The 27,760-nt window shown below is 39.2% G+C and overlaps 1 protein-coding gene across 1 annotated transcript in view; it reads right to left on the bottom strand.

Annotated features, from left to right (window-relative positions):
- Nucleotides 1-27,760, bottom strand: part of GRIN2A (glutamate ionotropic receptor NMDA type subunit 2A) — a 386,027-nt gene that overhangs the window by 49,548 nt on the left and 308,719 nt on the right. Inside the window, exons 6-10 of the mRNA XM_045833744.1 lie at nucleotides 27,228-27,396; nucleotides 26,965-27,118; nucleotides 22,044-22,169; nucleotides 17,890-18,119; nucleotides 10,039-10,199 (exon numbers count right to left, since the gene is read on the bottom strand). Of these exons, the coding sequence (XP_045689700.1) occupies nucleotides 10,039-10,199; nucleotides 17,890-18,119; nucleotides 22,044-22,169; nucleotides 26,965-27,118; nucleotides 27,228-27,396 (840 nt within the window). The remainder of the gene's footprint in view (nucleotides 1-10,038; nucleotides 10,200-17,889; nucleotides 18,120-22,043; nucleotides 22,170-26,964; nucleotides 27,119-27,227; nucleotides 27,397-27,760) is intronic.

A 27,760-nucleotide genomic window follows, 5' to 3' on the forward strand; every position in this document is an offset into this window, starting at 1 on the left:
AAGGGGAGACACACAGGGGAGAAGGCCACACAGAAATGAAGGCAGAGACTGGATTGATGCAGCCACAAGCCAAGGAATGCCTGGGATCCACGGAGACCCTGAAAGCTGAACCAGGCAAGGAAGGATCCTCCCCTGGAGACTTCAGAGGGAACATGGCCTTGCAGCACCTTGACTTTGGACTTCTGGTATCCAGAACTGCAAGAAAATAAATTTCTATTGCTTTAAACCCCCAAGTTTTTTGTAACTTGTTATGGAAGCCACAGGAAACTATCTCATGAGGGTAACCTGATGGGGTGGTACCTGAGTTTCTATCATTCCTCCACCTGCATTTCTCTCAATGGAAGAAGACAGGAGTTGTTAGTGTAGGTGCAGCTTTTCAGGGTTGGCCCCCACATTTACCAGGGGCTGTAAACAGTGTCTTCTAACATGTGCTGAGGCCTCCATGGCCTGAGCTATCCCAGCCCCAGGAAACTCACTTCTCACTCTGCTGCTAGATCAAGACATTGGAAGATGTATGCAGCCTGATGCTTTAACACCTTGACCATTTTAGCACCAGGTCAGTGGGAACCTGTTTACAATTTTCACAGTGGAGAAAGAAAGCACAATACTGAAGTTTTCTGAATCTGAGCTGCTGGTGGGCAAAAGCATCCACTTCCCTGGTTCTAGTTCCATCACCTCATAGGGAAGGGGTCTAGCCCTTCCCAGGACAGATCACTTGTCAGCACAAGCAGTTAGCACATCAGGGGAGAAAGAGAGGTCAGGGTGAGTTTGAATGCTGGCTTTGCTACTGGCTTATCCTTCAGATGACTTGTTCCTGTTCCCTGAGTCTCAGCTTTCTCTTCTGTAAAATGGGAAGAACATCTATTTGGCAAACTGAGTCAGGATGAAATGAGATCATATGTTTGAAGCCCTCTGAAATGTCAGCAATCAAAAAAGAGGCCATCCCTAAGGAGACAGAATCTCCAAGGAGCTCCTGCTTCTTCAGTCTCCCCAGGAGGAACTTCCTAACCAGGTGTATCCCACTATAAGGAATACATCCTTCTTTTGGTTTATTTTCTTCCGTGAGTTCACTTCTTTTCTCCAGCTCAGTGGAAGAAGAAATATTGCCCCTTTTAAAAGCAGTTTAAGGCTTTCAAAGAAAAAAGAGACATTTTAAAGTATGAACAAAATTGGCAGGCAATTAGAAACAGGCTAACTGTATAATGTTATGGGAATGTTCATACTTATTATTTTATGATATGACTCCAAGCATGGGCTCTGGAGCAAGTGTGACCTCAGACAAGCTATTGAATCTCTCTGTGCCTATTTTCTCCATTGTAAATGGGCATCATGACAGTCATTGTCTCATAGGGCTATTATGAGGTTTAAAAAGATAGTGCAGGCAACACATTTAGAATAAACAGTACCTGGCACATATGTAAGCTCCCAATAAATGTTATCTGTTAGTTAGAAACACCATACTTCATTTAGCCCTAGCCAGGTTGCTCAGTTGGTTGGAGCATTGTCCAGTGCACCAAAAGGTTATGGGTTGATTTGCGGTCAGGGCACATACCAGGGTTGCAGGTTTGATCCTTGGTAGGAGCGGGTATGGGAGGTGGCCAATAGTTGTTTCTCTCTCTCTCTCTCCCTCTCTCTGTCTCTCTCTCTGTCTCTCTCTCTCTCCACCCCCTCTGTCTCCCATCAAGAAATACCTCACTCAGTTCCCCAAACAACTGAGGTAGCTTATTCAAATTGCAGTAGAATAAGGTTTAAACATATGGATAAAGCAATTAGAGTTCAGTGAAATCAGGGTAGAACGGTAGCTAAGGCCTTAGGTAAAGTCTAGAAGCAGATATTCAGGATGTAAGCTCTTCACAGTTGCTAACAGAGGATCATAAATTAAGCTCTGAATTATATAGCAGCCAAAGCAAAAGGAAAACTGCAAGTGGTTTCAGGAATTGTGTTGTTCACAAGATAAAAGCATGCCTTTATAGTGAAGAAAAACAATGCTGTGCATGGCACAGGAGTCTGAGAAATGATGTAGGATGACATTCTCAGCAAATTGGTCTGCAATAATGGTATCAGCAAGCTTGCAAAAAATGACTGTTTCTTGTAGGGCCCTCCAACGCCAGTCAAGGTATGATGAAAATGCAAAGCAGTAAAGTTAATTAAAATTCCTCTAGCTCAACCTAGTAATTAAATGTGAAAATTGTCCAACAAAATGGTATAGATTTAACTGAGAAAAGTAAAACACAGACTTACATGCAAACTGATTCAATGTGTGTAAACATGTGGACAAATACCCAAAGGAAATGTAGGAAGAAATGAGGAATTATGTTCAGAAGAAACATTTTCCTGATTATTAGAAGTAATACTTCTGTTGCAGAAAATTTGTTAAATACAGTATAAAAAGATATGAAAAAGACCATAATCCTAATCAACTAGCAAGACCTCTGAGAACATTTTGATGTATTTGGTTTTAATCTTCTTTCTTTCCCTCTCTCTTTCATTCTCACTCCATCTTCGACTTTACAGAATTAGGATCTCACTTCATCTAATTTTCCCCTGACTTTTTCTATATTTAACACTTTCTGGGTGGCCTTGAAATTCTGTTACTATAGTTTTAATAGGTTTTAACACGAAGTAATTCCAAATACAAAAGAAAACCTGATGTCTGTGCTTTCCTGAACTTTTATTATGGAAAAAATTCCTAAGTCTATGATGTGGTAGCAATTATTTTTGAGCTTTATTTGCAGTGTGGGGGTGGATCCCAGAAACCAGGTCATTGTCGATCTGATTTTCTCTGGAGAAGATGTTATTCCGTTTAGGAGAACAGCTCACTGAACCCTGATATCTATGTCTGCTTTCAAACTCAGCAGCTGAAAATGAACCCTCTGAGTTTAATTCTGCTTGAATGATAAAATATAGCTAATAAAACCTGTTCAAATGACGTCCTTAAATTTGCTCTGTATAGCAACTAAACTTCATGAGGATCCTTTTACCTTCCTGGTCTACCTTTGCCTTTGAAATTTCTGCACCCCTGGATCAGTTTCTTTTGAGGATGGAAATGAGGATGCTGTGATCTTGTCAATTGCCATGCCATCAATTAATAAATACATATTATGTAATATATGTATATTGTATATAATATTAAGTATGCATATATATGATTATATCAAATATAAATCCCCCAACTCTAATCTCACATATCCAATTGTCTATAGGCATTGCCAAGTGAGGAGGCAAGCCTAACTCCTATACTTAATAATGCTATGATGTAGTTGCTCAGTTAAGTAGCCTGCTGGGTTATGAGTTAACCTTAGGGAGTTCAGATTCTTCACCTCTTGAAGAAGATAACAATGGTACCTAGCTCATGGGAATGTTGTGATCACAGGAGGGTTTGAAGATTAAATGAGATCATTCATGTGAAGCACTCAGGGTTTTATGTCACAGATTGTTAGGTTTCAACAAATGCAGAGATAATATGGAAATATAATGATATTCTCCCAAAAGCACTTCCATCTTAGCAGGATCAAACCTAAACTCATGTTCCCCTATGCCTCCACTTTTCCTGAACTGCCCTTCCTCTTTCTTGTTCTACCCATGCCAGAGAGAATACCAATTCTCAAGATTCAACTAATTAGCTTCTCAAAGCCTGGGCCCTACTTGTATTTGAGTCACTAGAAGTGCTACTAAAGACACAGACTCCTGAACCCCACAGGCTTTCAGGATCTGTGCTCTCAAACAGGGGTTCAAATGTGTACCTTTTCTACAAAGACAGTTTTTCACACTTGCAGGTAAAATTGACCAATCCCTTCTTTTATTTATTTATTTTTTAATTTTAATTGTTGTTCAAGTACAGTTTTCTGCCTTTTACTCCCCTCCCAGCCCACCCCCCCAGCCCTACCCACCTCCCTCCCATTTCCAACCCCCCTTGTTTTTGTCCATGTGACCTTTATACTTGCTCCTGTAAACCCTTCCCCTTTTCCCCTGAAATTCCTTCCCCCTTCTTTTATTTTTATGGACACATCATTGGACACAAAAGTGACCAACCCCTTCTTTTATTTTTATGGACACAATTTGAACCTTACAAAAATAATATTTATTGGTGATAAGACAACTTTGCTTCCTAATTCTTCTCCCAAACTACTCAATGTAAAGGAAGCCAAAGATACTTATCTGTTTCCCAACATTATTGAGCTGGAAATACAATCAGATAGGGAACTAGAGTGCCAGAGGGCTAAAGTTTGATGCTTCTAAAGGAAATTGGGACTTTTTCAGAAATTTTTATACACATAAGTGTATATAAAATCAGTTAAAGTAAAAAATCATTCCACTGTGTCTTGAAATATGAGGCTCCTTGGAGTCCCAGGGATGTTGATAGTTTCATTTAAATCTGGCATAAGCGCTATGCTTGCAGTTTTGCCCACTTGCCAAAACTTCTTGGAGAACATTGGCTCCTGATGACTGAGCATTTGTAAATCTAAATCTGTCTCCGCTCATTTCGGCTTCAGTTCAGTCTTCTAGAGCAGATGTTCTAAAATCTGATTAGCACACAGCAGAACCAACTGAAGAGCTTGTGAATTGAAAGCATGCAGATTTCCAGGCCCTGCCCAGAAAACCTGTTTCTGTTGGCTAGTGGGGTTCAGGACAAACATTTTTATTTGCACCCCACTGATTCAGACAGACTCAGGCTAGGATTTGAGAAACACTGGTCTAGAAATCTGGGGTCACAAACAGTTCATACACATTTGGTTCTATTCCTAAAAAATCCTATTTCTGTCATTGTTTGCACATCAAATCTTATTTCCTCACTGATTTATACAATAATTTCTGGATGCTTTATCTCTGTTTATTATAAATTTCATTTACAATGAAACTGAACAACTTATTTTCAAGTTCCTTGCTGCCTATGCTCTTCTTAAAGCAATTTTGGATCCCAGAGATAAGCATTTCTTTGCTTTAATCTTTTTATGCTGTCTCAATAAAATGTATTTATTGAACCACTTTAGAATAGTACTTCCTAAATTTTAGCATGAATCAAAATCACCTGGAGCAGGGGGGTAAGGGATGCTTGTTCAAATACAGATTTATAGGCTCCCTCACTGGAGAGAAGGTTATGTGTTGGGCCCAAACACTTTGACAAGTGATTCAGGTAGGGTTAGTCCACTGGCCAGGTTTGGAGATGCCCAACTTTCGAGGCTTTTCTAAATCCTTTGGGCAAAATTGACAGCCATTTATATACATAGTATTGTGATAGGCAGTTAGACAGACATGAGCAGAGCAAGGGCGATGGACCAGGTACAGAAGGTCACCAGGGCAGAAAGCCGAGGATGTCTAGCAACAGGCAAAACTGGGAAAATAAAGACCTTGTACCCAGGTAACCTTTCCTCCCCTAGCACATTACTGGTCAGCAGTTTAGACCCCTTGACCTTTCCTCCCTGAGGATAACATCTCGGCCTCAGTTGTATTTCTGCCCCAGACCCAGAAAAGCAGCAAAAACAGACAATTGAATCCTTGGCTGCCTCAGGACCAGCTGTATTGATTAATGACATCTCTGCTCTGGCACTGACCAGTCAGTGGAGACAAGGACCCTGAAAAGACACTCCTGGAAAGCTGATAAATATTATATTGAAATCCTGCCCTGGGACATCCCCTAAAATCTCCATGCTGAAAACACCTTAGAACAGAGGACCCAGGGTGCTCTCCTTCCTGGGAGCACATCCAGGCCTTTCCCCTCCCTCTCCCCCTCTTTTTCCCTCAGGCACACTTTCCTTGCCTCTTTCTTTCTCCTAGGCTCTAAGGGCCTTTTTCTTTTCCTCTGTATCTTATTCCTGAGCCCATTTCTTCTGCTTACTTCTACATCTATGACTTTCTAAATAAAGTCTCTCTTAATATTTTCCGTCTTTGCTCTCAGTTCTTTCCTATCTGGAACACAAGTACTGAGGTTGCTGAACTAGGGTCCGGTCTGACCCCATGGGTCTAACATCTGGTGTCATTCTCACTGCCACCAACAGAATGTTTTGATTTTGAATTTTGGAATGTTTTAAATACAAGTTCAAGTGTTCAACACAAATAAAAGAACCTCAAAACTATTTTTACAGATCAGAGATTACAGCCCTTTCATTATTTAGATGGGGAAACTGAGGTTCAAAGAGGTCCAAGGCCACAGCTTGCTAACGACAAAGCCAAGACTCAAACCAAGCTAGGACTCTCATTCAACAATAATCCAAAGTTCTTCTTGTGTTCCAGACTCTTACAGGAAGTTGCAATCTATAAAGAAGCCTTCCCACCTTACTGACACTGGTGTTTATGCATACACCTTGCTGGGCAACAGATGACTGTTACTGAGACTTGTAGGTGAAGGGCTGGGGCCCAACAGACAAGCTAGGTGCTCTGGGTTGTCTAAGTCAAGGCTCACTGTATTTTAAGCTATTAGGGGAATTAACGATTCAGGAGCATGTGGAGCACCCACCTCTACCTTCCATAGGGTTGGAATCTTCTAGAGATGCTGTATATAGTGAAGGAGGGAAATGGCTATTTTTTAAAGATGGTGGTAGGTCCCTAGGAGTTCATTTTACTATTTATTATTCCTTAAATAGCATAACCTCATTATATTTACTTTGTAAAATGATTTTATAATACATCTCACATTTTAAAATATTTCATAATAAAAAATTTTCATAAGGAAACAAGATGTGGGAGGGAAGACAAAGACCAGTAAGTGTGGTGAAGCTGCGACTTGAGAGAAGTGGGAGGTGAGCAGACATGATCAGCATGGTTTGTCTGACTTGTGCCGTACCATGGTAGCTGTCCCCAAATTTTGGTTCTCATTGTCATATGAGGAGTTGGAATCATATCTCACACTCTATACTCAGAAAAATGCTAAATATTAGAAATGCAACCAAAATTGAAAAAAATGGGAGATAGTTATTTTGTAACTTCCGAGTGAGGAGGACTTTTAAATTATAATTCAAAATCCAGAAGTCACAACACAAAGACTGGTAAATATGAGTACAAAAAATAAAAATCTTCATGGAAAGAGAACTCATCCACAAACTTAAAAGACAAACAAGAAAACTGGGAAAAACCTTTATAATCACACCACAAATAATGCGCTCATTTCTCTATTATACAATTAAAAAAAACCCCTAATAAACCGATGGAAAAAAATAAATGTTGACGAAAAGACCACGATTGAAACAAACAAAACCATACCTGTGGCTAAAATGGGGAGACATAAAAAATGTGTCTTTTCTGATATGTACTAAAATTGAACATACATTCTATAGCTTAGTGCTTCCAGTCTTGGGTATACAGCAAGAGAAATGTACTCACTTGTGCAACAAAATACGTGTGAAAATGCTGTTTGAAACATTACACATTACACAGCCTCATTGGGACACTACACAAATGTTCATCAAGACTTGGAGAGACAGAAGAATTTGTGCTGTATCCCCACAATGAAATTCTATACAGCAACGAGAATGAGAGAACTGGAATATGCAACCATCTCATAAACAAAACGCTGAAAAAGAAAATAGCCAAACCCTCCCCACCACCATATGGGATGTTTTTACTTACATGTTGGAATAACAGGCAAAGAGAATCTACTTTGGAAGAGAGGATGGTCCACACAAAATAGTGACTGGAGGAGGCTGTGGTGGTAGGGGGTAGGTTCTGGCAATTTGGTGACGTCTTGTTAATTGACCTTGAGGATCAGTTTGTACAAAGTCGTCGAACAGTAAACTCAATATTTACATCGTTTTCTGCATTTTCAGCTTTGTAAAACATTTTGAAAAATGATTGGAAGCCAGGATGAGCAGTGTGTCAATGAAGTTTGGATAAGGAATGGACTCAACATCTAAATAAATTCTGTCCTAGCCCCTGCCAAGATACCAAAGAGATTCCAGAGACTGAAAGGACAAACTGCTATCAGCCAAAGCTCTTGGGAAATTATGCAGAGACCTGGGTTTGGTGGTTTAGAGGAGGCCCCCTTGGCACCCCCAGACACAAAGGAGTTTCGAGGCCCTTGCATTGGGCCTGCGGGAACAGCCCAGAGGACAAGGCTATGGATCAGGAGAATGTACTATAGTAACATTTTGCTTTTCAGGAATTCCTGGTGATTGGGACAATGGACGTAAGCTAATTTTCTGGATAAGTAAAACTTTCCTCATTAAACAACTCTTTCATTTAAAGCAGACTCATTTTTAACGAAACCCTTTCAAAAATGCATTTCACACATCCCTGATATTTTGGTAAGTCCACGGAATAGAATTTAACCTTTACACCAAATTACAGCAGTAACAATTAGGCCTTCTCTTTATGCCAGGCAATTTCTAAAATGTTTTCTTGCACATTTTCTCATGAAACCCCTGTGAATTAGTTCCCAGTATTATTCTCATTTATGTATGAGATTGAGAGCCATTAAAACACTGTCCAAGTTCATACAGCAAGTAACAGCAAGGAAGAAGGAGATGCATATTCTAGCTTCACAGCCTGAACTAACCACTGTGCTCTCTTCTCTTTACGGCTTCAGTTATTTTGCATATGCTATCACAATGCCACAGGTACTCAAGAATATTAGGTATAACTGTACAGAGATTGAGTTCTCATTGCTTTTCTCTTTGTATTGCCTTTCTCCTTTATCAAAGTTACACTGTTTGTTTTCACATAAAACCATACCCCCAAACTCCTACTGTAAAATCGGCTAAAAATCTGTAGCATTGTGTTTTTACCACTTTAAACAAACTCTCAATCTTCTTAGATCTTTCTGTTAAGAGAGAGAGAGGGGGGAAGGAAGGAAGGAAGGAAGGAAGGAAGGAAGGAAGGAAGGAAGGAAGGAAGGAAGGAAGAAAAAAAGAAAGAAAGAAAGAAAAGAGCCCCAAAATGGAGTTTCTTATGCCAAGCCCAACATCGGCAAACCAAGACTTGATTGCAGTTTCAGCTTCTCCCCAGGAATGTGACCTTTAACCAGTCAATCTGGAATTACCTGGTCAGCACTAGTGGGGTAATCTGCCTGCCTACATGCCCCTCCCCAGAGGAAAGTGATCTGGCCTGAAATGGTCTACTCTTTGCTAGAAATTACTTTTCCTGCCCTCTTCTGCCTATAAAAACCTTCCATTTTGTACAGATCCTCAGAACTCCCTTTTAGTTGCTAGATGGGATGCTGCCCATTTAATGAATCACTGGATAAACCCAATTAGATCTTCAAATGAACAGTGGGGGTTCAGAATGAATCACCCCAAGATGTCCCACTCTGGCATACAGATTATTTTGAGCTAAAAACAACTGAGGCCCAGAAGGCTCAGGATGAAACTTTGTCCCCCGCCTTACCACCCCAAAGAATTTAAGATAAAGAACCTGCTCTAAAAAGGGAGATATCATCATAGGTAACTACAGTTTAATATGAACTTGGTGCAGCAGACAAAGAGGAACCTACCAAAACTCATCTGATCAAAGTCCTTCTTCCCTGTGTCCCACTGTTTCAAGATGGCTCAGTAAACATTTGTTTATTAAACATTAACTTTTTTTCATCCCCTTGTAAACTGTCTTACTTCCCTTTGAAGTCCTGGACCCCTACTCCCTACTCCTTAGTCCAGAATGACACATATACTTCCCTTTGCCTCACTGTCTTTGGAATTCTTATGCTTATGTGAATTTCCTGTGCACATGTACTAAACTTGATTTTCTCCTCTTAATCTGCCTTATGTCATTTTAATTATTCTCCCAGCCAGAAGAACTCAGTTGAATTTTGTTTTTTTAACATTTCTATTTGGGTAAAATAGCCCATGGAGTTGGACCAACTTCTTTATCAGTTTAAGAAACCCCACTGGTTCTCTGCACTTCACAGTGTACTGGATTTGCTTTTCCTTAACACAACTCAGAAGGAAACCTGTGATGCTCATCAGGTTAACAAAAGCAGCCCCTAACTGGGGTCCATCTCAACTGCATAGCTCTCTAATGGGGGCAGATAAGCACCAATGCATGCAGAGAATAATTTTCTATAAGGTTTATCAGCTGACAGGCCTGCAGAGAAAAAGAAACCAACATCCTTACCCTGTTTTCAAGCTGACCAAGGCGTCCTCTACTCCCTTCTGATTAAATTTGGTCATGTACTGATGCATGTAGGGGTAGTTATTCCGAATGTTTCTTTCGGTACTGCCGTTAGGCACTGTGCCAAATCGAAAAGGTGGGGAATAGTCATGAGGTCTCTGAAACTGGAGAGAGAGAGACAGAGACAGACAGAGAGAAAGATAAAAAAAGGAGAAACAGGAGGAGGAAAAGAAGTCAGCCATCACCTTACCTTGTGTGAATTAAACATATGCATGCATTAACACAGCAAAAACACAATCATTTTTGTGCTTCTTAATCACATCTTCCACTGGTCTGTGAGCTCCAGTGTCTTGTTCCATGCTGTTCCTGAGTACATACTGACTGAATATGCAAAAGATACCTGTTGGACTGAATTTTTTCATGCCATTATAGACAGTAGTCTAGTGGTAGGCACTGGGGAACTGGAAGAGCTCAGGAAATGCTGGTTGAGCAGGAATGAAGTTATTTTAGTTCAGTTAACTTATCCATCTTATGATGAAATCTGTGATCCTCACCAATCACTGCCTTGTGTCAACTCCATTTACAACGACCTTCACCTCACCCAGAAAATGAGGAAGGGAAGCAGAATTTGCCAACCCAAAATATGTTTCTTTGACACAAGGATTATTTGGGGGTGGTTACTTTTAAGAAACAGCAGACACAGGTGTAGCTCTGAAAACCAAGTAGAAGTTAACCCTTTTGTGAGAGATATTTACATTTATTAAGAGAATCTTTATTTGTAAGGGCATCTTTTTCTCTGTACCAGGAAGAGGAAGATGACTAAATCTCTTATAACTCTTATAGGTCGAGAAGGCAACTGACTTAAGTCTGCATAACAACCAAACCCTTGTTAACTGTGTTTTTCCTGGTAACCTTCCATAATTTGCCTCCCTACATCATCTTTTGTCTTTAGCTGGCGATGGTATTCAAAGTCATGGCTTGGGCTATTTAAGGGATTTACTCAGTTTTCTTGGGTATCTCCCCTGCATATAGATGTTATGCTTGTTATTAAATTTGTTTGCTCTTCTCTTGTTAATCTGCCTTTTATTATGAGAGTGGGGCAGTTCTCAGCCTAAAACATAGAAGGGTAGAAGGAAAGTTATTTTTTCCCTATAATGACTATATGTTGCCATCAATTCATCCTTTACCCACTCATTCATCCATACATGTGATATACTCATTGGAGGCCTAACATACTCCTGGCATAATGTTAGGCTCATGAAGATTTGTTGAGCTGATGTCCCTACTAAGCATTAGCTTCCTGGGGGTGTCCATGTTGCATATGGTCCTCCAGCCTTCATGAAAGCTCGTTGTCCATGCTCCACTAGTCTCCCATGATTGGCCGATACTATCCATTCACTACTTCAGTGTTTGGGGCAACCTAACCAGATTAGGAGTCAAGAGAACTGGGCCTGAGTCTGCAAAACACAATGAAAATCTGGAGGCAACACAGGTCAATGGCTACAAGTCTGAGCTCAGGTTCACAGGTTGCAAAAATCAGGTTTTATCACTTACAGACTGTGGGATCTTAGATAAATCATTTCATCCTGCCTCCATTTATTGTCCACCTATAGGGTGGGAAACATATCGGTACTTCTCCTGTGGGGTCAGTGGGAAGATCTAAAATTATAACATTTGTCAAGTAATTAGAATAGTGTCTGAGACAGAGCAAGCACTCAAAAATAAAACTATTATTATTTTTCACTTTTACTGTCATTATGGGCAAAAAAAGAAACTTGGGCCTCAATTTTCTATGAAATATATAATTCTGAAACTTGAAAGTGATGAAAATAAGACCATAAGCTAAGGTCTGAACTCCATTGTTCCTCAGAGACTGTACTAATAATCCCTCCTCTTAGAGGCCACAACCTTGAGACCCAGAGAGGGAAAGGACCCCCCAGCAGTTCCATGGTGAAACCAGGACTAGAATGCACAGGTCCCTCAGACTTCCAGACCATCATGTCCTTCGAAGAACTTAGAACTGCTGGAGAAAGCATGCAAATTTACCCAGAGTTGGGCCAACCAGAAACACTATTTTTTCCCAGACTTCATATCACTGTTAATTAAAATTTCCAGTTGAAAACCATTTTCCCTAAATTAGGCATGCTGCTGCTTAATATTAGCTGCCACAACAGCATTGGAGGGAAGTGGCCATACATTGTCCAAAGGAGATCTTCCTGCTGGGTGCCTTGGCTGGGGGTGTGTGTGTGTGAACAGCAAAATGCTCTTTGCACTCATTCCAGCAAGCAGCTCCTTAACTCATCAGTGAAAGAGTAGGAGGCCTGAGCCCAGACTCATCTACATGGCAGCTGCCTGCTCTGGGAGGCAGAAGCAACAGCACTGTTCATAAATCTACATGTTGTAGCAGCAGGTCCCAATCTCCAGAGATATCCAGTGATAGCCAATTTGACAAACTGTCTTCCACTTCACTCCCCATCTGTTGCAGGGGAGCCGAGTATGTCTTTTAGATTCCCTTTCTTCCCTTCCTCTGGTTTGCATGGCGACGTGCGCGACGTGCAGATAATCAGCCTCTGGGATGAATTTTCATAACCCTTTGGCCTTGATTGTACCATCTCCCACACAAGACTCAGCCCAGATCAAGATCCAGGAACCTTTCCCACCAGACTAAAGGCTGTCAAACTTTTTACAGCATGGCTCACAATACATTTCCCATTGACACCTTGTACACACACACACACACACACACACACGCCACTTCATAGTACTCACTCATTCTAAGTGTGATAGACTTGATGACATCCTTTATGTTCTGGGGTTTTTGAATGGTCACAACCCTTAAATTAATTTCATGGCTCACTAAAGAGTCAACATCTAGTGTGAAAAACAGGGGCAAGCATGACTCATCTCCTGAGTCCCAGGCTTTTGCCTCAAGGACACGCTGTTTCTTGTAGGAATGATTTCTACTGCAGCTTTCTCTCAGAGAGATTCATGGGTAAGCAGGAAGACACAAATGTGGGCTTTAGCAAAGGAAGGGGAGATGCACTGCCAGTGGGACCAGAGAGCCATCTAATCACAGTGCTCAGAGTCAGCGAACTCCTCACAGTTTCTTTCTCGAGGCTGCCCTCATTGTTCACATTAACCGGCTTCACCTTAACTTGGACTTAGAGTGTTTAGCTCCATCTGCCACTTAGGAATGCAGTCATTTTGAGCAGCTGCTTAAGTTCTCCAAGCCTCAGCTACTCTGTCTGTAAATTGGGGATTGCCTTTGTAATTAATCACAAAATGCCTGAAAGACTTCCTAGCATGCTTGATATACATCACATCATCACCTGTTGTTGCCCAGAGTGACCTTAGCCAAATAATTGAGCCAGTTTCCTTCCAATGTGGAGAAGAGAGGATTAGAGGCTTATAGTCTAATTTTTTTCCCCATCTCATCTGTGGTCAGGTCTGAAAGTCATCCAAGTGAATAAGATATGGCAAGCACCTTATGATGGAGGAAGTAGAGATGCAGTTCTGGGAAATAAATTGTTTAGGAAAAATGTGGCCATTGACCAGGACATTTCTTTGTTCTTCTTATGAACCAAAGCTACACATTTATTAAAAATATCTATCTGTCTTCTGTGGCTGTAAATTAGCAACCCTGGCGACTACAGCCCCTATTTCTAGTACAGTGTTCTCCCATTGGCGAAGCGCCGCATGTTCCTGCTGTCAGCATCAGATACCTATGGCCCTTCAGGGGCAGGGGAGGCTCAGAGGCCTCCATTTATTTAGTAAATCTGGTGGACCAGGATCATGGGCAGTGTAATTGCAGTACCTGGAGACAGCCCGACTTCAAAGGAACCAGGGACAGTTCCCTGGATTCCCTACATTGCTGTCACCAAAGGCCAACCCAGTGCAATATTACTTTAGACTCCAGAAGTGAGGAATGGTTTGAATCAGGCAGGGGTGATTATAAAGAGAAGGAGGAGAGAGATGAAGAGAATGGCAGGGAAAAAGCAGTAGATAATTTCTAATCCTCATGTCAACCTTGCCAGAATGGTATTAATACCCTTCCTTCTCGGTGTGAAACTAAGCCTTGAGGGATACTACATTCTAAAGGCCATATAACCATTGTACGGCAAGGCCAGGATTTGAACCCAGGTGCATTTGACCCCAAATATGACATTGCTTTTCCCACTACATTAATCTGCCTCCCAGCAATGGGTTTCCCCTACCATAGTGATTCCCAACATTTTGGATTTCCAATTTTCCTTTAATAATTCCTAGGGGAGCATCTACCAATGAATTCACCCTGTTGTAATTTAAACCATGGTGTGCTCATCTGACCACACCATGGGCTCCAAAGGTGCTTCTTCACAGCAAGCACAAGTATTGCAAATGTTATACATGTATTCATGATTTAAAAGAAAGAAAGAGAGAAAACCCACTTGTGTACAGAATTAAAATAAATTGATTCAATATAGATTTTTATTGTGCAGACTTTCTTGGTATACCTGCTATTAATCATCTGGGAGGATTTAGCTTATTTACTCCAAGAATTTTGCTATTTATCTAATTGTACCAAACATTTAATTAAAAGAGCTACCTGCTTGCTGCTAATGCTCTGAGGTTGGAAACTGAGCTGTATCCCATGAGGATGTACTATCTGGTAGTAGGTGTTTCCAAATCAGAGAAGGTCAGTTAAATTATTAGTGGTTCTAATTAGTTTTCCCACAAGTGGCTATATTATTTAGAACCAAAACTATGCAGTAAGGGATTTTTCCCCCCTAGCCTTTGAAAATAGCATAAAAAAAAAAGCAGAATAGGCTGCTGATGATTTTCTGGAAAAATCCTCACATCCAGGACATGGCTCCCCAGTGCTTCTATTGTACCTCCCATCACTGCTTCTGGAAACTGTACTTCTGCTCCCACAATATGATAGAATATTGTTACAGGGCTTTGTGTCTGAAGGAGTCTCACAGGCTACAAGGTACATGCATGTTTTCAGTCTCCTTTCATCCTCCTACAACTATGATTCTCAAATTTACAGAGAAGAGTAAGGAGACACGGACAGGTTACATGATTGTGAAAGCATCACAGAGCCTGTGTATGGTGGAGAGGAAACAGGAACTCAGCTTTCCCAGCTGAGTGGAGGGTTTTTCTGCTGCCTCACAGATGCTGTATGATTTCGGTGGAGCTTGGCCACAAGTCAAGCCTGAGCCTAGGAACTGCATGAACATGATTTATTAAGGAAGGATTCCAGGTCAAACCAGAAGAGAGAGGAGGAAGAAGGTCAGGAAGAGACAGAAAGTCAACCAAGGGTATAATTTGAGGCAAATTCTTAGTCTCAGCTTGATCTAGCAGGGAGCTCTGGAGAGTAAACTGTTCCTGAGTTTGTGCTGCCTGGAGACAACAGAGCAGCTGGGCTTGTGTGCTCTCACACTGGTTAGTGGTTGGTTACAGGCAACTGAAAAAACTGAGGAACTTAAATCCCAGGCATTTACAGTTCCTGTGCCCACCGGCAATGATCCTGTGAAGATCCCTTGTCTGAGTCTTTATCAGCCAAGGTGGGGCTGGCACACAGAGCTGGAAGAGGGATCTCAGGGAAGCCAGGTGGGTGTCAACAGTGTCCACACACTATGATTGCTTCATTCAATTAGCAAGTATGACCTGAGCACCCACTGAGTGCCAGACTACTCTTTGATACATACTCTCCTGCTATCCCCTACCCCAAGTTAATTTTTTATTTTTTAAATTTTAATTGAATTTTTGGGGTGACATTGGTTACTAAAATTATGTAAGTTTTAGGTGTACAGTTCTATAATACATCATCTGTATACTGCATTGTGTGTTCGCCACCCCAAGTCAAGTTTCTTTTTGTCACCAATTATCACCCCTTTACTCTCTTCTACATCTCCTCACTCCCCTTTCTCTCTGGTAATTACCATATTGTTGTCTGTGTCTATGAGGTTTTTTTTTCTTAATTCCTTCACCTTTTCATCCAGCCACCTCAAATCCTCTCCTCTCTGACAGCTGTCAGTCTGTTCTCTATGAGTCTGTTTCTATCTTGTTTGTTAGTTTTTTGTTCATTAGATTCCACATATGAGTGAAATCACATGGCATTTGTCTTTCTCTGACTGGCTTATTTAGCATATTGCTCTCCAGGTCCACCTTTTGCGACATCATTCACTGTCAAAAAAGGTGAGATTTCCTTTTTTTTATTCCATTGTGTAAATGTACCACAGTTTTTTTGTCTGCTCACCTGCTGAGCACTTGAGCTTCCCAAGTCAATTTTAATCTCATCGGTTTTATTTCCTCTACAACACTCATTTCTGCCTGGATTTTTCTTCTCTGTTTACATTTACTTATTTGTTGTTTATTTCTTTCTATTAGAATTTAAGTTTCATGGGAGCACCAGCTCAGGTTGCTAAGTTCACTACAGTGGCCAGGAAAGACAGTCCCAAGTGGTGAAACTTTCAGGTTTCTCTGAGACCTGAAAGTCAAAGGGGAGCCAGTCATGAGAATGGGAGGAACACTGGAGGCAGAGGACATAGAGTACAAGGGCACTGTGTTGGAAATAAATTTGGAGTTTTTAAGGAATGGAGAGGGGCCTTAATGTGGTAGAGAGAGGGGATATTTGGTGTAGTGCAAAACACAAAGGTCTTTGTCACCATGGTATGTAGAATGGCATTTACTCAAATTACAGTGGGAAGTCACCAGAGAGAGAACAACCATTTCCAAGAGTGATGGCAATTTTGTGAAGGTGACTCATCCCAACCCTTCAGTATCTCTCTGATGACAGGCTCTCTGTACCCCTTTCAACCACAGGCAGATAACATGGATAAGCTGCTGGGCTTTTCACAGACTGATTTTCTATTCAGCAGTTTATTGATGAATGCCAAAAGCATATATGCAGACTTATGTCAACAAGGCATGATGGTGCAATTTTATAAAGAGAAACAAATTATCCACACACAAGACAGCAAATCTTTGCAGCGGTGCAATCTCCATACTGCTGAGCATAGCAAGAGAGGATTTGTTTCCTGAATCTAGAGAATTTCAATAGCAGGATGCACCCGGTTTACCTCCTTTCTTCCTCTGTGTGCATTTCTGAATAGCTGCTCACACCCCGAAACCCTCCTTGCATTTTAGTGGAGAATGAGAGCAGGTGTTACCGCTCTCAGCTTACTGATGTAAGCATAGCCCCATGAGGGAGGGTTGGAGGTGTGTCTGACTGAAAGGAACTGGTAGGAAATGAAAAGCTATGCTCCCTTCGTGTCCCTTGAAGACATTTCAGGTGAGTCAGGAGCGCTGATAATGGAGCTAATCAGCCACAGAGTGAAAAGGAGCTGTCAGCTTTCTCTCTCTGTATGGCTTCAAGATGACTTTTTTTTTTAATCATAGATGAAGAATCCAAGGCATGGTGTCTGTAAGACCCTCCTCCAAGATCACAGAACCAGGAGACACCGACAGCCTAGAGCACCCCACTTTGCTCCACATTTCTCCTTGTCCAGGCTAGTGGATCTTCCTCAACGTCACATTCTCCTTGAAAAGATGAGCTCCAGCCTGAGCTAGAACATGCCCTGAGTCACAGAGCCTCATCACTGGCAAGCTCAAATAACTATGAACAATGAGCCTGTGGAGAAATCGCTTCCAAGTTAGATTTGGAATCTTTCAGACCTGGGAGGCCTATGTTTACAGTTCTATTCCTAAAATTTTTAGAGCTATACCAATTTAAATTGAGAGAAAAACAATCCTCTGGCTTTGTGCTTTTGAGTGGATGGGTTTGGATGATAGAATCTGAATCATTTCCTTCCAAGAGAAGAGCATTTATGATAAACACCTCAGGCAGAGATGTAAGCAAGGTGACCTTACCTTTTTGTCACTGAGGCCAGTTACTTGGTCCACGAATTCCTCCTGGATCATAAAAGCAGCCAGATTGGCTGTGTAGCTGGCTAGGAATATGACGGCAAAGAAGGCCCACACGGACACCATGATCTTGCTTGTGGTACCTTTAGGATTCTGGACAGGCACGGAGTTATTGAACACCAGGCCCCAAAGGAGCCATATAGCTTTCCCAATTGTAAAAGAAGGCCCATGGGGTGCTGCAAATGACAGAAAGGACATTCTCAGTGTTTTCTGAGTGTTTACTAACTTCATGATGGCCACTGGCCCCACTGAAGTTGCTAGAAGATGGAATTACACCACAGTTGCACTTCTCCATTGCCTCAGAACCACAGCTACAATATCTCCTTTTTTCTATACAAATTAGCATTTGTCTCATATTTCTATCTAGCTGGATTTTTGCCAGGTTTCTTTAAAGAAAAAAAAAGCAAGAAAAAATGATTATGCAAAATGTGGGTTTGAATGAGAAGTAGTGTTATGACCTATTTTAAATTTATATTTGATTTCTATTGGTGGGGCAATCTCCTCAATAAATGTACAAAAAGCTTTACAGAAATGTGTGCATGGGGACAGCTCCAGTATTCACTTGATATGCTATCACATAAGGATCATGCAATTCAGTGGCACTGGTGTTTGGTATTCTAATCCAATTGTCCCTAGCATTTGCTCCTATTCAAATTCAGATGTACAGTGTTCACAATATAAGAATTAAACCCAACTACAACTCTCTCCAAATGGAAACATTAAGGAACAAAGCAATAGAGCTTAATTCTCCAAACACTTCACAAATGCAAGTCAGTTGGTTGCAGGGTCATGGAAAATGAACTGTGATATTATGTTAATTCTCCTCCCCTCAGTGTACCCTTGCAACAAGTTTGTGTCCCTCTTAGGATTCTTAAATGTTCCTTTGCAACAGATTTAACTTGAGAAGAAGGACAATATGGCAAAATCTATTGGGGTGGGGAGAATGTGGGCCATAAAAAGCACATGTTAGGGTTTTCAGGTCTATTTAATTGGCCAAAAGTCCATTTAGTTTTCTATTTTTTCTGTAAAATAAAAATCACATTTTTCGTTTTCACCAATAATTTTATTGATTTGGATATTTTGAGTATGTCAGTTATCTCCCGCTATTGGCTTCTAGTGGGTAGCGACCAGTAGTGCTGCTAAACTTCTTCCAATGCATAAGACAGCGTCACAACAAAGAATTATTTGGCCATAATGCCAACAGTACCAAGAAACTTTGCAAACCACTTTTGACATGTTCAATCAATCACAGCACCTTCTCCATACACTGCACAAATCTTTTGTTTTTGCATTTCAGTTGCATTTCTACCTTTCTTGAAATAATAAAGTGTAACTTGCTTATTTTCTTCCATCTTCAATATTAAAATGGCAATACATAAATTCATCAATTTTGATTTTTTTAAAAAATGCATGCTGATATGATAGCTATCATAATACCATATAACACAATTGTTTCAAATTAAGTTAAAGACAGCTAAGCACTACTAGAGCCACTGTACAAACAAATAAACAAACTTTTTGGCCAACTCACTATTTTGCTCAAGGGGAAAAAAATCAATGTATGTCCTCATTTCATTATTAAAAAAGGCTTTCCTTTAACACAAGGTTAATTTTCATTTAAGTAAATAAAGATGTAAAAAATTGATCTGCTCAGAATTCAGTTGGAGATGCCAGCAGAGTAGGCAATAAATAAAGTAGCAGAAGAGAATTTAGAATGATGGAAGCTCTTGGCAGAGAGCCTAGGAGAAGCATGCTTTTCACACACTGGAGGTCAAACTCAGGCTACAGTAATACTTATAATATCCATACATAACACAAAAGAAAAGGCCATTAATTTTATTCTTTTCAACTTCAAGCACTCCTGTTTCTCTTTGTCCAGTTTTATGGTCTTCTGGGCTTATTCCAAAGAGGCTCAGAACTCTAAAAAAATAATGAGAGTCAATCCACTTAACTTCATGAACTACTTCATTTTATTAAGAGTGCATGTTGATCCGAAGTGACAGCTATCTGGGAATCAGAAATGGGCAGTTGCAAGGGATCTTCCCAAGACTTTTGGGAATCCCTGATTCATGATTACTATTACTAGGCCATGTAATTTTCCCTATAAAGTGCAGTGAAATGGAAGTGAAAACCATTTTACACAAATAAACAAGTAGCTGTCATTTCCTGAGAGTTTCCACATGCCGTTGAGTAGGAAATAGAAAGCCTTGTTTTATAGTAAACTTCTAGTGTGTGATTCAGCTGAAGGAGAAATTATTGCACATGATAGGCTCTGGAAAATTTTTTATTCTCCAAGATACATCTCATATTTATCCACTTATCTCCATCTCTATTACCCCATACAAGTCCAACCACTGTAGTCTTTTCTCTTGGAGAACTGTAACACCTTCCTGACTGGCCCCCTCCTTCCAATCCTGTCATTCTTTCATTGTCTTGATAGATAGCTCCAGTGACCTTCCACACTGGCCATGTTTTATCCCCTTCTTCCTTCCCACTATATGTTGAAGAAAACCTGAAATACTTACCATCGTCAATAGTCTGTCTTTCTGATTTCATCTTATACCACTGTCCAACTCTCTCACTTACCTCTTCTCTGCTTCTTAAGCATATCAAGATTTATCTCATATCAAAGTCTTGTATTTGCTGTTCCCTCTGCATGGAATGCTTTTCCCTCAGTTTTTCTCATGATTGAAATTTTCCCATTCTTTAAGTCTCATCTCAAATGTCATTTCTTCCAAAAGTTCTTCCCTGCTTGACCATCTTACTTAAGTAGCATCTCCTTGTCATCACTTCACTTTGTCTTTTTTCCTTCTTGAGATTTATTACAATCTGTGATTATTAATTCATGTGTTTACATGTTATCTACATAACTAAATTCTCAGTTCCCTTAGGGTCAGTAAGTTTCTAGCCAGTTTACCAAATTACCCCCCTGCACCAGAACAGTGCCTGGCACATAGTACCCACTCAACCAATAGTCATCAAATAAATACATGAGTTCATAAACAGCACAAATTCTGATTCTGCAAGGGTAAAGACCTACTCTATTCATCACCTACAGAAAATTGTCTCAGGTTCCACTCTGCTGGAGAGCTCCTTACTGGTTTTTTGCATTACCTTTTAGTGAAGATCTGGCAATTCTCCCATTTAAACACAACATGATTTTTTATGGCATTTTTACTAGGTTTGGTTGATTGGAGATAGTTTATATAGTAATCACCACTTTTCAGTGGTAAAGAAGTGGAGGATTACAATAAAACCAAGTTTCTAGTGGGTTCCCATCACCTATTGTCTGTTTCCAACACTGAATCTTCCAAGTGAGAAGAGTATGTGACAAATTAAAGTGTTTTGTTTTTGAATAACTGTTCCTTGAAGATATGTTGTCTTCTACAATCTCAAGTCATTTTTCAGGAGAAAGATTTGGTCCTGGCATCCTTCTGATATACCGTCCACTTAGAATTTATGGTGCAATGAGGAAAATTCTCTCAAAATGATATAATGTGTTTAGGTACTTGACATGAACATTGGCTTGTGTGGGAGCCTCTTAATAAGTTATAGCCAATGAATGCCTCCCAATTCAATTTCCTATCTACTGATTGCCACTTTATCAAATAAAAAGGTCACTCACTATCAAGAGGAAAATATAACTCTTTGGGGGAAAATACCATTTTATAATTATATTTATTGTCAAATGAATGCAATTATGATTCAGTACTTTGGAGAATATTCTTTAACTAGATTCTATAGAGCCATTTTATTACATAGTCAAAAGTTGAGAATTAGTACAATTTTAAGATTTCTTTGGACACAGATAATTAAAATTAATTGCCAGAAAAACTTCTTCAAATCTGCTTTCTCAACATATTGAATATCAGTAGTTTTCACCTAACAAGTATGAACTCCACATTATAACAAGATGAAGTGTCTCATTTTGTTTTATCCTTCTTTTCAGATAAAATAATAAGTAATATCAATGACCCAGAACCATTTGTACAATGGTTCAGCAAGGCAAATAGAGGATAATGTGTTCCAAGTCTGAAATAGTAACTGAAAGCAAATGAAATAGCATCAATGTTGAATCATGTTTATGAAGGTGTTCTTACCTTTCCCTTTAGCTAAGTTTCTGTTGTATCCAACAGGACTGAAGTATTCAAAAACAAAAACAGCTATGGCAGACACAATGAGCAGCATCACAAACATCATCACCCAGACAGAGGCGCTGAATGGTTCTGCAGAGAAACAGGAGACATGGTCAGTTCACTCTTCCTCACAACCGGGGCCAGCAGGAAGTCCAGAGGTCCACAGGCAGGCTCACTGAGAAACTTTCTTTAGTGTGAATCTGATCATTCAAAAGGAGCTAGTCATTGTTTACTCATACATTTAAACCATTCTTTATTTTACAAAATATTTGAGGTACTTTATAAAACTGCAGAATAGAATAAAAATAGAGAAGAGCATATGACATTTTACAAATCAGGTCAAGGATAATAAAAACAAAATAGAATGGTAATACCAGGGGAGGAAGCCAGAATGCAAATAAGGAGGCCACAGGGTTCTATATAATTATAGAATCACCCAGGGAACCAAAGCTGGGGAGAAACAAGGCTAGACTCAAATAGTCAACCGTCAGGCTCCTGCCAATTAGATGGGTTTTATTAGTTGTTTTCACTCTTATTTTTATATGCTGGAAGGATGATGTACAGGATATTCCAGAAGTAAAGTGACAATTATGACCTGTTAGAAAAGGATCATAATTCATGGGGTAGATAGGACTATTGGAAAGTCCTGTCTGCCACCACTGCTAACACACTCTCCATCTCACCTTCTGTTCCAGACAGATGAGATCTACACAATTTTAGACTTTTGTTGATGTTGGTAATGGGCTTAAATGCAATTGAAAAGTCATTTGAGGACATTCCCATCATAATTCAATGAAAAGGCATCACTCAAAGAGTAGAGGGAATAAAGAAATAGATTGATAGATGATTATTTCCCCTAAAAGTAGTTTCCACTAGTTCATTTTCATATGGAGGTCACAAGAGGGCAGACTAGGTCACAAGGTTCTAAATGTTAGAACACTCTAAAAAGGTAAGAGATATAGAAAATAACATTTCTATTCAATTGGATTGAGGCTATGCAAATGAGCTGAATGGAACAATTTATCTGTGTATGACATGGATTTGTTAGGAAATCAACAGGGATTAAAATTTTTCAAAATGAATAGACAGAGTGGGACCAAAGTAGGTTTACAAGTTGTTCAAATGGAAAATACAGTAATTAATAAATACTAATACAAGAACAAACTCTGTGTTTCACTTACTTACAACTGTAAACCCACTTTTGGCCCAGCCTGTATCTGTACCTGAATGCATCATTTGAAAAGAAACTGCCCTGGGACAACAATAAGCTTATAACCCTTTTCATCATAAGCAAACATTTTCTGAGAGTAAAGTGAAAGAAGCCTAATAATACCCGTTGAAGAGTAGATTTTATTATTGTTAAATTGTTTTTCTGATGGAGCTCGTAATAATCTTAAAGAACTAGGCTGATAATAGTCCACCTTATTAAAGTCTGTGACTACCTAATACAACTAGAGGTCATCATAAATTCCCATTTAATGAGATTAAGATGTAACAAGAAAATAATATAGCTGAAGCTTTAACTGTTTCAGATAATTTTAAAACTGGACAGAATCCTTTACAATGCAGTTTTGACAGTGCAAATATATTAAAAAGCAACAGGTAACAACACAAATAACTAATGCAAGATGAGCTTGAAGAAGTCAACAAGACAACTGAAAATCAGCTAAATTTAGCTTAAGTAATAAATAATATTATGTCCCTAACATCATAGCAATTTGGTAATGAGGTGTACCCAAAGCAGAGGAGAAATAAATGAGTAGTTGAGATATTAAAAATTACTTGATATTCAAGAATAGAGATATTTAATTAATTCTCTAAGTTGGTATACTAATGGCACAGTGTCTCTTACCAGAGAAGGATCATTGTGATAAGCAAATGAACAAGTACATGGGAAATATTTGGTGGTATGCTCTGCATGCTGTATGCACATAACAAATTAAATAACTGTTTGATTCTAGTTACTGGTGGTAGGGGATGCTATTCAGGGTCCTGAAAAAGACATCCTTGTTTTCAAAACATGCACACTTACTTATCTGATAACTTCCTTTTCTCTGCAGGTTGTGAGAAAATATTATAAAAATATTAGGGCAAATTCTTATTGAATTCTTATACTCACATGTCAGAATCTATAAACCTGAAGTGGGCTTCATTTGGCAGTTGATTCATCCTAGTCACTAACTGGTGAGAAAATTAGGTGGAAGCTGTGCAAGTAAGTGATGCCAGATGATTTCTAACTTGCCAGGGACAACATCTATCTTTTGACCTGTGAGCACAGTACAGAGCTAAAAGGATTCTGCTGCAGTATTCTGATTTTAGTAAGTTTAAGTTAGGTACCTATTAGTGCCCTGAAGGTTTGCTATTGTCAGACACTACACTTCATGTGTGTGTGCACGCATACACACAACCCCTGTCCCCCCAACAAAGAAAAGCATTAGAACAATGTTAAAGCACTATCTATAATGTCTAAGGAGTAACCCAGAATTTGGATAACTCTGGATTACATCCTCTCTTGGTTTAAAGCAGATGCAACATTTCTCCATGAGGGAACATCAATCTATGAGACTCCAGGTCAGCGTTTCTTTCAATCAAAGAATACAACCTGCTTAGAAAGTCTTTAGAATTAACTGAATGGAAATATTGCAAGAGATGTTATTTCTGTCCTTGAAAAGTCACTGGTTACATTTTTACACAAAACCTCAGTGGCATTACCTACAAGGGTTTCTGATGTGAGTTAATGGGGTTTGCAGAGGAGAGAGAATAGGAAATAATGAAGAGCTGTGCAATCAGATTTTGAATGTTTTGGCTCTTCCAGATGACTGAGCCAGTGAATGGAAAAAATGTAGCTTAGCATGGTTCATTATGACTTTGAAAACCTGCAGATAATGACCATAAATAAAGGGTTGCACAGTCAATCGAATAGGGATGTAATTTAGTGAGTAGGAAAAAAATTAAGCCTACTGTGTAAAAACAGCTTTGAAATAGTTTCATATACCTACATTTTATTTTATTTTATTTTATTTTATAATACAGTAGGAAGAGTAGGGGGAAAGGGAAGCTTGGCTAAATTTAGCAAAAATGCTTGACTTTTAATGAAATGTTCTAATGAAGGTAAGATAAAAATCTAGAGAAATTGGATTGAGGCCAGATTCAATATCAGCGACCCATTTTTATGAAACAAGCCAATCAATATTTTTTCTCTCTGATTGAACTGGGAAAAAAGTTGTCTCTAGCTCACTAAGGATATATGTGAACAATTTCTGAAAAGAAACATCTCTCTCCATAAATTCACTTCCTCCAAACTTTTCTGAACCTTTAGGGATAAAGATCCCTGTGAAAGGGTCTCATAGAAAATAGGAGGGGGAAAATGACTAGGAGTAACTAATAATTATTAAGATTCTGAACATGTTGCATATTTGGATCAGTGGGTTGTGTATTTCATGGTATAATGGGACTCCTTTCTTAAGACATGGGCATTGTTGTCCATCCCAGACAAAGGCACAAAAGGAACATAATGAAGTGTGAACTTGTTAATTTCTACATTATGCCAACACAGGTTATGACATTTGAAGCAAGGGTGCAAAATCATAATCCAGTGAGTGGGAAGAATTTCAACAGCTTAAATAAATTATCAAAAATGAACATAGTAAATCCATGTCTCTGTGAGCAAGGCAGTATCCAAAACCTTGTTAGTAAACATTTCACTCAAGAAAATGAAGCATAAAAAGTTTTACTAGATGCTGACAAACAAGTAAATGAAGACAATGGGGGAATAAGATGATAGCCCTGAAGTTGGTGTCCATGAATTGTCCCTTGTCTGCAGTTTGAATTCTTTAATAGACAAAGGGATTTTAGTCTTAAAAAATGCCATAAATTTAGTTGACCTTAATCTGTTTTCCCCTTCTTGTACAGTTTTCTTTTAGGTGTTAATATGCATTTTAACCTCCCCAAATTTGGGAGAAACACTAATAGGAGAATGTCAAGGGGAAGTTCATCTAAACCCTGTGATCTTCAAGATAGCCACTATCAAAAAATATTTATGCTAGTCTAATGCTCAACACAACATTTTCTTTAAAAAAAATGCTTGGCTATGTTCCATGCAGTTTCAACTACTCTAGCTAGACTACCTAATGCATTTATACTGATAGTGCTACAAAAACTAGATGATACAAAATACAAATTGACTTTGCCTAACAACAATTTTATGTAAAAACATAAATTTATAAAATAGTTGAAAGGAACATAAACAGAATTTTCTGCTTTGTAAGCCATTCAACTTAAAGGATAGTCACATTTAAAATATGACTCTATTAATCTTAAATCAGTATATATTTTTCAGACTACTTCTGTTTTGTTTATTAGAGTAATGGTATAAATCATTGTTTAGTCATCATTATTTTCACTCCTATACCCAGTAAATAAGTGATTGTCATCCTAGTGAGGGATGGAGGATGGGGATGTGGATGTTCAATAACAGATTATGGGCTGATTTAAATTAACTGTGGACAGGTAGGTTTATTTTTTAAATGTATTTAAGGCTCTAAGAAATATGTCTACTCATCTACATCCTACACAATCAAGACCAGTATCTGAATTTGTGATTGTGTTTTCAGTAGATTTTTCCCAGTTAAAGATAAATGAGAGTGGTGGGGGAAAAATAGAGACAATTGTACTTGAACCACAATTTTTTAAAAAGATAAATGAAATATATTAACTGAGGGAAAAAGTGAATTGGGATAATTCAAATATGACTTGCTTTGGAATATGTTGATGTGGTTAAATGGAACTGAACCAGCTCCTATCTAGGTTCCATCCTTTCAGCAAGCAAGATATCATACCCATAATTCATTATAGGAAAGTAATAGAGACTATGAAGTTCAAATACCTAGAAAAGCAGACGGTGACACAGTGCCATTGCTTCTTGAAACCATGACACTGATCCCTGTCTCCACAAAGGGCACAGAGAAGTCCACCACTTCAGAACGTTCCTCATTGATGGTGAGTGAGCCAACTGCCATGACTGCCCGCTGATAGACCACCTGGATATAAGGCAAGAAAGCACAGTACATTAATTCATACTCTCCACATCACTGAGGCCTTCAGGTCCTAAGTCCGAATGAGAGCCCATGAGATGAAAAGACAACTTACTTCACCAATCATTCCATTCCACACGTTGTTAACTTTTTTGCCATGCTTCCCATTTGTAACCAGGTAAAGGTCATAGGTAAACTTCACAGTTCTGGAGAGCTTCTTTAGGATATCAATGCAGAACCCCTTGCAGCATTTTTTAACATTCATTCCCTCATTGGTTGAATTACTGTAGAGAAAAATCCCAAGACCATAGACTATTAGTACCAGAAAATTCGTTCACAATCATTAGCTATGCTCTTCTGCTGTTTTTCACATGGGAAATTGCAGCTCAAATTGAGGAAGTGGTTTTTCCAAAGGTATGTAGTGAGTTTATGACAGCAAAAGTGGAAAGTGTTCTTAATTATGAGAGTAATCATGACAACGGCTAACATTTATTGAGTAATTACTATTGGCTATGCACTGTGCTAAATGCTTTGTACTAATTATTGGCTTAATCTCCATGACATTTCTCTTAATTAGGTAGTATTTTTATCCCTATCATGCACTATAGTTACTGCCTCTTATTTTTAAAAGTTTATAACAATATAACC

The sequence above is a fragment of the Phyllostomus hastatus genome, unplaced genomic scaffold (genome assembly GCF_019186645.2).
Source record: "Phyllostomus hastatus isolate PE091 unplaced genomic scaffold, TTU_PhHast_1.1 phas_contig_173, whole genome shotgun sequence".
Taxonomy (NCBI): domain Eukaryota; kingdom Metazoa; phylum Chordata; class Mammalia; order Chiroptera; family Phyllostomidae; genus Phyllostomus; species Phyllostomus hastatus.